Source organism: Furipterus horrens, unplaced genomic scaffold, assembly GCF_987537825.1.
Source record: "Furipterus horrens unplaced genomic scaffold, mFurHor1.1.pri manual_scaffold_7, whole genome shotgun sequence".
NCBI lineage: Eukaryota > Metazoa > Chordata > Mammalia > Chiroptera > Furipteridae > Furipterus > Furipterus horrens.
In genome coordinates this window covers 5589045-5602416 of record NW_028327177.1, presented here as the reverse complement: position 1 = coordinate 5602416, position 13372 = coordinate 5589045, and the positions used below count along the sequence as shown (strand labels likewise).

General features: G+C 43.9%; 1 protein-coding gene across 1 annotated transcript in view; it reads left to right on the top strand.

Annotated features, from left to right (window-relative positions):
• The window catches only part of EFR3A (EFR3 homolog A), a 65304-nt gene extending 52869 nt beyond the window's left edge, over positions 1 to 12435 (top strand). Inside the window, exons 20-24 of the mRNA XM_090283352.1 lie at positions 285 to 376; positions 5552 to 5600; positions 6631 to 6734; positions 7244 to 7293; positions 11846 to 12435. Coding sequence (XP_090139478.1) covers positions 285 to 376; positions 5552 to 5600; positions 6631 to 6734; positions 7244 to 7293; positions 11846 to 11951 — 401 coding nt within the window. The 3' untranslated portion in view covers positions 11952 to 12435. The remainder of the gene's footprint in view (positions 1 to 284; positions 377 to 5551; positions 5601 to 6630; positions 6735 to 7243; positions 7294 to 11845) is intronic.
• Positions 12436 to 13372: the final 937 nt, after the last annotated feature.

The window sequence follows — 13372 nt, the reverse complement described above, 5'->3', positions numbered from 1 at the left end:
CCTCTTCGGGGAGCAAGGAACTGGCTTCTTCATCCTCACTTCTGCTCGTTCCTCATTCTTCCCCCTCAGTGGAGGGAGGTCACAGTGTGCACAGAGTGGGACTGGAAGGGCAGCGTGGTGCCAGGTCACTCAGAATGCCGAAGCCCGAGAACACGGCGCCTTGTTTGTGTAGGAAGCGCAAAAGTGACTCAAGTGTCTGAAATTTTTCGAAACCTGCAATACATAGTTTATAAATAACATACCATTTCTAAGTGGCATATAACGGGGAAATTTTTTAATTCTAGATGAAGATCGGCTTTCTAGAAGAAAAAGTATTGTGGACACCGTGTCCATTCAGGTGGACATTCTACCCAACAGCACTCCCTCTGACGACGTGGTAAGTCGCTGAGAGCTTATGACGCAGCACTGTCCTGAGACAGACATCAGTTTAAAAGAATTTTTTGCCCCTCCATGCTTTCAAATAGGAGTAAGTGCAACTCTAAGTTATCCCCAAACCAGCAGTTTCTGTTGTTAGTAGACATCAGTCTGATTTAGCCTTGAATTTACTTGTAATTTGTTTTCGTAAACTCATTTCAGCCGTCTATAAAGACATGACTGTCACGTGTGCTACGTTATTAGCTTTCACACTGTAATTTGGTGTAATAAAGGAACTGTAACACAGAGCAAAATAAGGTTTTTTTTTTAAAGTAAGAAATGTCACATAAGGGCTGATATTAGATTAGGAGGTCTCTAGAGTCTATTTTTAAAGATGTATGAAACAAGTTCCGAGAATAGAATTAGATGCTTCACGGGAAGGCAGATGCTCACGACTTTTAGAAAGTTTTAAAACTTCATCTCTGAGGGAAGTTTTTATTATTTTAAATAGTAAATATAACGAGTCTAATTAAGTGAAGCTTTCTCAATTGCCTGTGTACTCTTTAGGGACTGTGACTTACTTGAAACATCGAAGGTTTAATGCTCTCCTCCTGTTTCGATAGAGCACAAGAGTGTACCCTCCTGAGTTACGGGAAGAAAAGGCGGCCGGCCTTCCCTGGGGCTTATCCCACACAGCTCACCAGAGAATGTTCTGATAGTCGAGTAAAAATGAGGTGATAACCAGCAAGTCAAGTCAGCCTCCTCCTTGTTTGTGGCTTATTCATCGTTTGCCTCCCTCGGTGCCTCGTTAGTTCTCATTTGGTACAACATGCAGAATTAAAAGAGTGTCCCTCTAAGAAAAGGGGAAGGGAGTTGTCTGAATCGTGCTTTCTCGCCCTCCTCTCTCCTACCGGCTCCGGGTCGCCGCCAGCATTGGTCTTCCGGCGTGAAAACGACTTGGTGGCCGGGCGCAGCTGGCTGGCTTCTGTGCTGCTCAGCTCCCCGTGATGTGGAAATGATCCGTTTTTATGAGAAATTGTCAACGGAGCATCAAGAGGCTGTTAGTGTTCATTTTGGAACTGAGCATATTGAGATCAATTGAAAGTTTCTTGCCAGTTTAAGGCTTAAGGAAAATCATCTTCCCCAAATTCACCTTTCTAAGCCACTTTAATTCCTGTGCTCCTTAGTGGTGAGGAGGGTATCTTACTACCTCTGTCCTAATGATTGTGAATTTGGTGCAATTACATTTTGAGGGAAGAAATTCATTTCTAAAGCCTCAGTGTATACACTTTTATTTTGTCAGGGGTATGCGATATTGTGTTAACAGGTATTATTCCATTTCCCTTTTGTTAACCATTTTTATTTCTTTTAAAGATACGTATAAAACACTCCAAACTGTTGCAAACGGTCTATTTTGATAAAATGAACTGAAGAGACATTTGCAGAAAGACAGTGTAGGAGGAAGGTTATTGAACATGAACTTTCCATTGACAGTTCATTAATACATTTGTTAACTTGTTAAAGACCCATTCTCTTCGCTGCAAGTCCAAAGTCGAGTATGCCTCACACGGAACATGTGAAAAGTAAAGTTTGCTATAAGATTTCCATGAGCACATTGGAGTATCAGACCCATTTACCATTATGGGATCTGATTTTGCCTATTAGGAATGATTGCTCAAATGCCGGAATACAAAATAAGTTACCTTCTAGGCTAGGAAGTAATTAATTGCATGGTGTGGACAGGAGAGGTTTGCATCAGGTAGGTAGTCACCAGTTAGTGGGGCAGCGGAGGGTCAGACTGTGAATAAGTACATTAGCAAACGACGAATCATGTAAGATAATGGCCCTTTAAAAAGCATTTCTCTTATATTTGATCACCGTTAGTTGAAATTTTGCATACATAGTCCCAGTTAGTCTTCACACATATCTGATACCTGCTTTTAGGGTTTATGACTAAAAAGCAAAGAAGACCGTTTAGATGGAGCTCGTAGCAAACGTGCGCTTTCCCTAGATACACCTCCAGCTGTTGCTGCGGTCCACTTGAGGTGTGTCAGTTTCAGCATTTGTGATTCAAACCTTACCTTACCGTGAATCCCTGAGCGAACTTACTCTAAAAGGTGCCTTCTGTGCACCTCCGCATGTCTGAACTTCCTCTGAAAATCTCTATAAATATACTCGTCCATTTAATTAATTCAAGAATATAAACGGCTAAACTGTAAAAGAGGCGCCTCTGCCCCCCGAGGGGAAATGCCGGGCTTGAGTCCTAGGACGCAGCCCCAGGCACCTCCCTGACCCCCGGTGCTCTCTGAGCGCCAGGGGCGTGATTGTGCTGCAGAAGGGCTATGCTTGAAGTTTAAAATAGCCACTCCCCAATTCTCTCTAAAAGGTGTACTAGTCAGTGCTTAATTATTTGGGGGGGGGGTGCACGGAAGGTCATGGAAGGTTATGTATATTCAATTTTTCTTCGTGCAGAATTCAGCAACAGTTGGCTGGAAAGGATTGTTGTTTATGCTAGGGCAAATAACAGATTTTTTTTATACATACATACGCCTGCCTTCTCCCCAAATGTAACTGAAGAGACCTTAATGTGTGCTAACAAAACAGTAATTCTAACATCAAGTCAATATTAGCCAGAAGCTGCCGTGCTAGGTGCTCTGAGATTATCAGGGCATCGGTGGAAGGGACGTGGGAGCCAGTCTGGTTGGAAGAAGACGAACAGCAGCCTTTATGCAGGCCCGAGCGTGTCGTGCAGTCGAGGTCAGAGCTGTGGAGCACAAACCAGGCCACAGTCATAAAGAGGAGACACCTCTGGGAATGGTGCATTTGCGCCATTTTCCCGTGACTCCAGCACAGCCAGTTACAGAGTTGGGACAGGTTCTAGTTTAATAAATACTTTTTGATTTTAGGGAGGGGGAGAGAGGGAGAAAGGGCGAGAAACAGCCATATGAAAGACAAACATCAGTTGGTTGCCTTCTGTATACACCTCAGGGGACCAAACCTGTAGCCCAGGCATTGTCCCCTCACCGGGAATCGAACCAGCGATGTCTCAGTTCGCAGGACGATGCCCAACCAACCGAGCCACACTGGCAGGGGTGGAACAGGGTCTCATTGAGTTGAGCACTGTCTGAAGTAGGTGGCCTGTATTTAGCAGCTACAGTGTATGAAAACTACGAATCATTAAACACCATTATAAAGCAATTTTGTAAAATAGTTTTCACAAAAGGGAATCTTGGGAAACAAGATCCAAGACCAATTATGGAAGGTCTGTCAGCAGCCTCAGGGCTTTGGGGGGGCAGTGGGGAGGCACTGACAGTCGGGCAGTGTCGCTTCAGAGCTGTGCTCCCCCAGAGTGAGCGTGAGGAGCGGAACGAAAGGAAGAGCCTGAAGTGCGAGGCCAGCCTGAGCCCCGGGCAGCCAGGCTGGGGGCGGGAGTCCCTGTCCCCACGGCAGCGTGGTGGGGCCCAGCACGTGGCTGGAGCACGGTACGGGAAGGAGGTTAAGAACGAGTACAGGGACAGAATGGCGTGGGTTTGATGCCAAGAATGACCTCCAGTTGCCCAAACTGAGGAGAACAGGGACCAACGGGAAGGAGGGCTGTGAGGCGAAGGGCGTTAGCTTCCCGCTGACCCAGACCGGGCCGGGCGTCAGTAACAGTCTCCAGTGTCCCTGCTCCTGCGCTCCGCCGTCTCTCTGAAGGCTGCCGCTCTTCCCCAGTGTGAAGAACAGAAGTTTGTTTCTTCACTGAGGCATTAGATTGCTCCTAGGTACAAATAATTGACAGCCAGAACTGAATCTTTCATATCTGCTCCAAATATCTAGATCAGCGGTTCTCAACCTGTGGGTCGCCACCCCTTTAGGGGTCGAACGACCCTTTCACAGGGGTCGCCTGAGACCATCAGAAACACATATATAATTACATATTGTTTTTGTGATTAATCACTACGCCTTAATTGTGTTCAATTTGTAACAATGAAAATACATCCTGCATATCAGATATTTGCACTACAATTCATAACAGTAGCAAAATTACAGTCATGACGTAGCAACGAAAATAATTTGATGGTTGGGGGTCCCCACCACATAAAGGGTTGCGGCGTTAGGAAGGCTGAGAACTGCTGCTCTCGAGCAAAGCAACTGAAGACACGCAAGTGCGTCCGACTTCAGCTAGAACTGCGAGCCGCAGCAGGAAAGCCGAGACGGTGAGGCTGGGCCGCTGCTCGATTCCCAGCCAGGGCCTTTGTGTTACAGAGACGCTCCGGTGCAGAGCGCGAGGTCTTCCGCTTCCCTTAGTCTTGCAGCCTTAGACTTAGCAAAGGAGCTCATGAGCTAAGGTGAAGGGTGACCAGAGCCCCAGGCAAGTACTCATGTGCCATTTCTTAATTTTTATTCAGAGGTAATGTACTGGCTGGATATATTATTCCTCCCCAAAATGTGCTGGTGCCACAAAAAATATTACTGACTTTTTAAAAATTATGATTAAGCAGTAGCTTTCATACCTTTTACATATCTCAAAGCAATAAAAATTTGAAAACCCGATAAACCATTTAAAGTTCTAGGTTAATTTTTGATTTGTAAACTGTGTGGTACCAAAATCTTAGAGGCTGTAGAGTGCTTACTTTTTATTTGCTCCGTGGCGGAAACTGTGCATAATCTCTGCCTTGAATATGGGCAGGCGCTGTCCCCTTGTGAAGCAGTGGTGGGACCCAGGCCTGGTCACATGTCACACTGCTGGAGGCTGGTGCTATTCAGCACGGCCTGAGCTGCCCAGAGCGGGCAGAGTCGGCGGCCCGACGGTGGTGTGCAGACTTGTCGGGAGCCCCTGCGGTAGGCCCTCATCACAGCCAGGGGAGGCGCAATCACATGACGCTACGGAGGACAGTCACGAACCAAGCCGACACAGGGAAGAAAAGTCTGTAGACGTTCTTATATGACTGGCCTGGCCAGTGGCTCACGCGGCTGAGGGTTATCCTAGACACCAGAAAGGTTGCAGGTTCAATTCCCGGTCGGGGTGCATATGGGAGGCAACCTATTGATATTTCTCTCACATGGATGTCTCTCTCTCTCTCTCTCTCTCAAATCAATAAGCATATCCTTGGATGCGGATTAAAAGAAAGTTTTTATGTAACTTGTAACTAGGTGAATGTATTATTTATATTGACCTTTCTTAATTATTTTACTTAAAATCTCTTTTTTCCAGGTTAGTAACACTGAAGAAATCACCTTTGAAACATTAAAGAAAGCAATCGGTGAGATATTTTGAATTCATTAACTCCCCAAATATTTTGATAATTTATCTTTATCTTAGTACATGTTTATATGCCAGAATAAATAGAGTCAACATGGCAAAAATATATATATGTACTGTTGATTTTTATGTAAATATGTAATTGACTTATTTAGCTATGTTCTTTAGGCTTTTACAGTAGTAAAAAAAAAAAGAGAGAGAGTAATATTTTCTACAAAGATTACTGAGGACCACAGCGTCCAACCTGGGAATGAGGTTTGGCTCCAGCATTCCCAGCTGTGACCTCAGGGGTGTCTGCTAACCCCTCCACCTCCGCGTTCTCATTGCTGAAATAGCGAGGGGTCACGCGACACTCAGCCCCCTCCCAGCCCGTCACACACACTTGCCATGACACCACGCTGTGCCCGTGAGAAGTCACTCCCTTTACCTGCCCCGCCGTGTCTGAGCGCTCCTGGCCCGCCTGTCTCTCCCGGGTCCGTGCAGCCTGCGCGCGGGCACCAGGCAAGGCCGGCGTGCTGGCATGGCTCTCCAGAAGTCTGCACAGAGGAGCAGGGTGACCTGTGACAAGGCAGGCCGCTCATCGTGAGATAAAAAGTCCCTGCCGATTACGCTAAATGAGTGAAAAAGGCTGAAACAGTATGGTTCAGAGTGACCCTTCCTGTATTCTGCCGTTCGATACCGAGCTCAGCAGACGTTTAATGCAGCCTGTTCTGTGCAAGGGCATGATTATTGATAAAAGCATCCTCCTGCGGAAGGACGCTGTCAGGCTCTGCTTTTTGGTAGAGAGACTGGGATAGTCTATGAAAGGGAGTCTTGTGTGGTTTTAACCTTAAATTAAACAATTTTTGTGCGTGTGTTGCTTTCTAGCCTTAACTAAGACATTTCAAGCATTTTACACCTTTTGCTTTTTTTCGTATAAAAGTAACCCTATAAATTATGTTTCTTTTTGGTTTTGAGATCATTTACGGATATTGGCAAGGTTCTGTGAAACTCTGTATTCCTTTTAACGGGTCTTTATAAACATATAATAGATACCAACGGAATGGAAGAACAGGAAAAGGAGAAGAGGCGTCTTGTCATAGAGAAATTCCAGAAAGCACCTTTTGAAGAAATAGCAGCACAGTGTGAATCCAAGGTGAGTAACTACAGGTTCAGGGCGGGGGGAGGGGTGTGTGTGTGTGTGATTTGGGGCTGACTTCCTTGGTAAGTAACTGGTAGGCTCAATGTTTAGGCAGATCAGCAGAACACAACACAGTGTATCAGGTCGGGACTGAAAACTTGGAAGGCATAGAGAGCCGTGAAGCCTAAATAGTTTATGTTTGTAATACGAGCTGATGGAAACAGAGGTGCCCAACTACATGGTAATCGTTGTTGTTGCTTTGGTACTTTTTTTTTTTTTTTGCAGTGGTTTTCAAAGATTTTGCTGTGGGTATTTTATTTTGTGTATCTATTGGTCTGTTTTTACCAGTGAGACTAGGAAAGGAATAAAAGAGAAACTTCATATTAGACAAAACCAAAACATTAAAGCATTCTGTGCTGTCAGCGTAGTAGTTACAGTTGCTTTGTCTTTTAAATTGCATTCATATTATTACATACTGGTATTTGGAAAATAGGAAGTTCATTCTTATGTTTCCTCTTTTATAGGCCAATTTACTGCATGATAGACTTGCTCAAATACTGGAACTCACCATACGGTAAGGGTTTTGCTATATGTTACTACAACAGCAATGAAACTATAACAAAATAGGAACTATTAGCCCCTATAAATTTGTGCCTGGTTGTGCGTAATTGTGTTTGTCCTTCAGCGTAAACAGGACACACAGGTAGCTTTGTGTTAGTGGCCAGTGTCTCCGCTGGACAGAGTCTCCCGTCTAGGCGCCGTCCGGCTCCTGGTGGCCCTTCAGGACGTGTTTATAAGGCTATATGCGTAATTTGAAAGACTCACTTTCTCAGGGTATGTTGAACCAGGTAATTCCTCCTATTCAACCACTTTGACCTGCAAAACTGCGGTGTTTTGTGGTTTGACTGCATAGTTCTTCCCAGGGCAGCAACAATTCAGCTTCCCTTGGGCTTCCATAAAGCGTGTCCATTGGAGTCTCGTTCTGAGCTGTTTTATGCTCTGAAACCTACGGTCTACCTTACTGTGGTCACTCTGTTGGTTATTGAGTACTGAAGCCCATGGCCGAGGGAGGGGCAACCCCCAGGTTCTGCCTAAGGGGGCTCTGCTGCCTGTCCTTACACTGACTTCCGGGGGGAAAGCTGCCTTTGTAGGGGGTGCAGTGGAGGAGCCGTAGGTAAGAGCCATGCTTCTGCACTTCCGTTCTTCAGCAGCTAACCTTCTATACTCTTAACCCGACCCATGAAGTCTGGGCTCCGGCAGCCCCAGTGCCCGAGAACAGAGGCGGGTGCGTGCTGTGGCCCGCTGCGGTTTTATTCCAGCCTTTCTTCCCGCTTCGCACGCAAGGTGTGTTTCCACCTATGTCACAACTGATTCCAGGCGCTTCCCCCCACTCCTGCCGACCCCCAGGAGGCTGAGAATCGCTCATTTACAAAATTTCAGAAGAGAGCATGGGACTGAGATGTGCAATATGTGATGTACTTTAGATTCAGAGAAAATTGCTGGACGGGGGCATTTCTTTGATGCCTGTTAGTCTTAATAGTAAATGTCTCTCATGTACTTGACCTTACGCTATACACTTTGTCGCTATTATTTTTGCTAACCCCCATCACAGCCCGGAAGTTTAGGTAGATGCTATTTTTCTTTTATTTTCCAGGTAAAGACATTGAGGCTTAGAAAAATAAAGTACTTGCTGAAGTTCATCCAGCTAGTGAGTGGAAAAATTGAAATTCAAATTCATAACCCATGATCTTCTAAGAAATATTGCTGGAGGTCACCATGTTACATCTACTCACACTGTCATAACTCTGTAGATTTAATGTTTTAGAATAACTGTTAGGACTCACTCTGTTTTGTTGGTCCTGAAACTACTACTGATAGCATCTATTGAATACTTACTACTAATTGTCAGCATTCATTGAGCACTTACAGTGTTCTAGCCACTGTGATGAGTGTATTGTTTTATTTAATATTTACAACAGAGCTAAAAAGTAGGTAGTGATTATTTTTACCTCACAAGTGTAGAAACAAAGCACATAGAAGTTCAGGCACTTATCCAAAGTCACATGGTTAGGACGTAGCCATCTGGACAGCGTACGTGATGCAGGGAAACTAGACAGGCTTCTTCAGCACCTTCAGAGTGCCTGGCGAACACTTCTTCAGTTTAACCGGCCTCGCTCTGGTCCCCAGAGGAAGGAGTTTGTGTTCCCGAGAGAAGAAACAAAGCAACGTTATACTTCAGTCCCCATCGTTCTTCCACCTGCTTCGACCTGAGTGCAGTCAAAAGTTCTAAGAAACTCAGTGAAGCCGAGCGGGAAAGCAGGACGTGACTAACAGTCCCACAGATGACCCCGTCATTGGAATTAGGAGACAAGGACCTGAGCACACGAACACACGCATACACACATCCCACAGAATTTAAAGGAAAAGATGTACATGTTTTAAGAGAGCGATGGAAACTGAAAAGGAACCAAATTATTGTTCAAAAACCGAGCAGCATAGTATCTCAAAGAAAAGATTTCCCCGATGGACTTAGCAGCGTATCGGCCGTTATCAGAGAGCTTTCTTACATAGCTGGCCGGGAGTGTGGAGCGGTACAAACACTTCGCAGACCTCAGCAGCTCTTCATAAAGTTAAACATATGCTTGCTCTTGGTCCTGTACTCCCATTTCTCAGTATTTACCCAGAGAAATGAAAATTCAATTTATGAAAAGTCATTTACATGAACGTTTTAACAGCTTTTCATACAATTACCAACTGTTCCTCAGCAGGAGAGTGGACGAAGGACCAAGGGTGGTCTTCTTACTGTAGTGAAATACTACTCAGCAATAAGACATGCATTCTGTTTGGGTAACTGAAAAAACATGGGGAGCAAAAGAAATCGGACGTGAAAGAGTGCAGCTTCTGTGGACCATTCTGTAGGCTGCGTAGGTGTTCGGATGGAATTCCAGAGCAAGTGACACTAATCGTCATAGAGAGCAGGGCGTGGGGGTGGGGGTGGGGTCCATGGAGGAGGGAGAAAGTGATAGGCTAGGGACACAAAGGAACGTGCTTTCGAATGATGAGTGGGTTCCATATCTTTATTACAGGGGTTTATATACTTATCAAACAGTATACTTAATATCTGCATTTCACGCGATGAAAATTATCCCTCAGTAAAAACATAAAGGGATATTATAAATACTGAAACAGTATCTATAAAATAATTATTAGCTTCCAGAAGAAGTAGGATAATATACCAGGAAAATATAAATAACCAACTGAATAACTTAATTGAGAACAGTTTACCGTTAGATAACTATGTGAAGTTAATATTTGTACTTGATGAAAATTTACTGTATAATTCAGTACAATGGATTACATTCATAGCTCTAAAGTACAAACTCAAAGAACTGTATGTGACATGAAATAACTATAAATCTCTGAACTACACATAAGAATACTTACATAAATGGAAACTCATACCTTGTTACTGGACAGGAAGTTAATATCTTAAATATATCAGTTCTCTGCAGATTCCTCTATAGTTGTAGTCACAATCTTCAGTTTTTAAAAATACCTGAACAAATGATGCTAAAGGTATTGTGGAAGAACTCCCATATAAAGCAGCCAGGAAAATACTGTGGGAGAAAACAAGGGATAGGTGTTTGGTACTTACATCAGGTAGGACTTGGGTGCAGGTAAGTAGAAGAGAGTAGATTTCAGATTTGGGGGGAAAGAACAGATGTTCAGTGAATCTTGTTCAGACAGCTGCTAATGACCATTGACCAGCAAGGGAGGGAGGGAGGGAGGCTTCTCCCCTTTTACCACAATAGAAAAGTTTAACTTTGTTTATTAAAATACATAGAAATACTAGAATTTACACAGGAATTATATTTATAATTTTAGTATGGAGAAAGTTTTCTTTAGCATAATACAAAAAATTAGAAATCATAAAGTCATTGAGATTTTGTCAGGTTTTAAAACATTTGGCAAAAAGAAAAACAAAGGTCGAGAATTAAATAATGAATTGTGGAAACGTATTTATATCTCATGACAAAAGATTTGTTTCCCATGGCCTTGGCTGGTGTGGCTCAGTGGATTGAGCGTCGGCCCGCGAGCCAAGTGTCGCTGGTTCGATTCCCAGTCAGGGCACATGACTAGGTTGCACGTCAGGTCCCCAATTGGGGGCATGAGTGAGAGGCAACCACACAGTGATGTTTCTCTGCCTCTCTTTCTCCTTTCCCCTCTCTCTAAAAATAAAATAAGTAAATAAAACAAATAAATAATTTAAAAAAACAAGATTTGTTTCCCAAATTGATAAGAGAAAGATGTCTGAGTAGAAATATAGGCAGTGGACTCAAGTAAATAATTTGCTTTAAAAGGAACATAAAATGAATGCTAACTCTACAAGGATATTTAGCATTCGTGGTAGCCCAGAATTGAAAATAAAAGTAAGAATGAATTCCCTTTTGCTTGTCAAACTGGCCAGCTTTAAAGCCACAAAGATCGGTCGCACCCGAGATGTACAGCGGTGTAGGGGAGGAGTGCGCTCAGACGCCGGAAGTGCCGATGACCGGTGCTCTGGCAGTGTGTACCGAAGCCACAGTGTGAGCACACAGCACGCTGTGATCCAGACATTCCGTCTGTGTGACAGCAAACCAAGGAGACAGGATGAAGTGACGTATGGGTAAGAGTAGACCTGTGCCTTAATTATCATAATGAACAATGCAAATCAGCCCGCATTTATCCACTGGATTAAATCAGTTATGACATATCCATATACTGAAATACCATGCTATTATCAAAAAGGTAATAGATTTATATTTGGAAGACTTTTTACCAGTGAAACAGTAAGCTTACAAGAATGTGTAGACGGTAATCCCAGTATTAAAATTATGTGAGTGTATATTCAAAGGAACATGTCTGGGTGAGGCTTACATCAGCTCAGTGGCATCCTGATCTACTTCCGTGCAGCCTTCCAGCTGGCGGGCGGCGTCCGTCCCGTGGCCGCTGTGGCCCTCCCCGCGCCGGGACCCCGGGCAGCGCAGCACTGAGCCACACCTGCTGGGGGCAGTCGTCCTCAGAGCGCTCTGTGAGCGAAGTGCTTCCCAGTGCCCCTGCTGACCGTGCCTGTTCTTCTTTTTCAGTCCTCCTCCCAGCCCGTCGGGAACACTGACCGTCACTTCTGGGCATGCCCAGTACCAGTCTGTCCCAGTATACGAGATGAAGTTTCCAGACCTCTGTGTGTACTGAGTGTCTCCGGAAGACCTCAGCGTAGGGTTTAAAGCCTACACGTTCAGGCCAGGCGGTTTCTTTTCAGGGTTTACTTCAGGAGAGCGCTGGAACTGACCTTTGACCAAATGCTTAGCATACTGTATTAGAAGGTTTGAAACTGTATGTGATTGACAGTCCTTTTGAAGATAGATTTATGCCATGTTCGTTTCTTTTGAAGTTCCTGTTGCCTTTTAAAGTTGAACATGTGTTGGTCTCAGAATTATTTCATTGTTAAACAGTATATTTTAAACTTCTCAAAAATGTGTAATTTTTTTAAAGTAAGTCTTCTGAGGGTTAAAAGATGTGTGAAGTGTCTACTGTATTTCTTAAACATCTGCATAACCGCTTGGAAGTAGGATTGCTTTTGTTCTGGGTCATCTGCAAAAACAAGATCCAAATACAGTCCTGGGGCTGCAAACCTGTGGCTTTTGTCCCTGTGATTTAGATGTTGTGATAGGCGTCCCTCCCGTGACGGATCATTCGTAGGACAGGACCCTAAAGGCGCCACCCCCCGCAGTGTCCAGTTCTCGCAATACTGTATTTCCTGCCGCGAGCTTGATCATTCTGCCTGGGAGGCTTCGAGCTTACTCTTGGGATACTGAACTGTGCAATATGGTTTGACATCATAAGACGTGTCAGTTTACAGACTACGCTTTGAAATTATAGTAGTGTTTTCCTTTTGCTCCATTAATTAAATGAGCTCTGTATTTAAAATAGCTACTTGTTCACCTGTGAATTGCGCATTTTGATTTTTATTAAGAGCACGTTAATTTACATTTTTATATTGTGCATTGTCTTAACTCCTCATAGTCAGAAAATGACTGAAACAGACTTCTGATTTGTAAGGTTTGAACTGTAGCTTGTGTGCGTTTCTGTTGAGGGTTTGTTGTATCACGTTTGCAAAGGGCGCCTGTCGTTTCAGCGGTCAGGTGCGCTAAGGGTCGTCAGCGGAAGCTTCTGCTGCGGGAGCTGCCGCGCTTACCTGTGCTGACGCTCCGCTCGTGTGCTGACGGACCCCGAGTGTTCTCCTAAGACCACATGCATTGTAGTGAGTTCCAAAACGAACAACTTCCTTTGTAAGCCTTAGAACATTCTCTTAGAACACTTTTATAACATACCCCGTTTCTAGCTCTACCTTTTCAGATCTTATTTCTTTTTAATTAAAAAATATACCTATCAAAAATTATAGCGCAAAAAACAATTCCATTTTTGGCTTTTGTTTTTGTTTGGAATGTTGCACTGAAGGATGGCATGTTATTCCTTTGTGTTGCTGATTATTTGAGCACCTGGAGTAGAAACAGAAAAAAGTAATGAAGTATACTTGAAATTTTTCGAGTATTTAAACCAAAGTACAGCATCTCGAAACATCTTGTAAAAGATTCAAGCCATTTAAACCTACA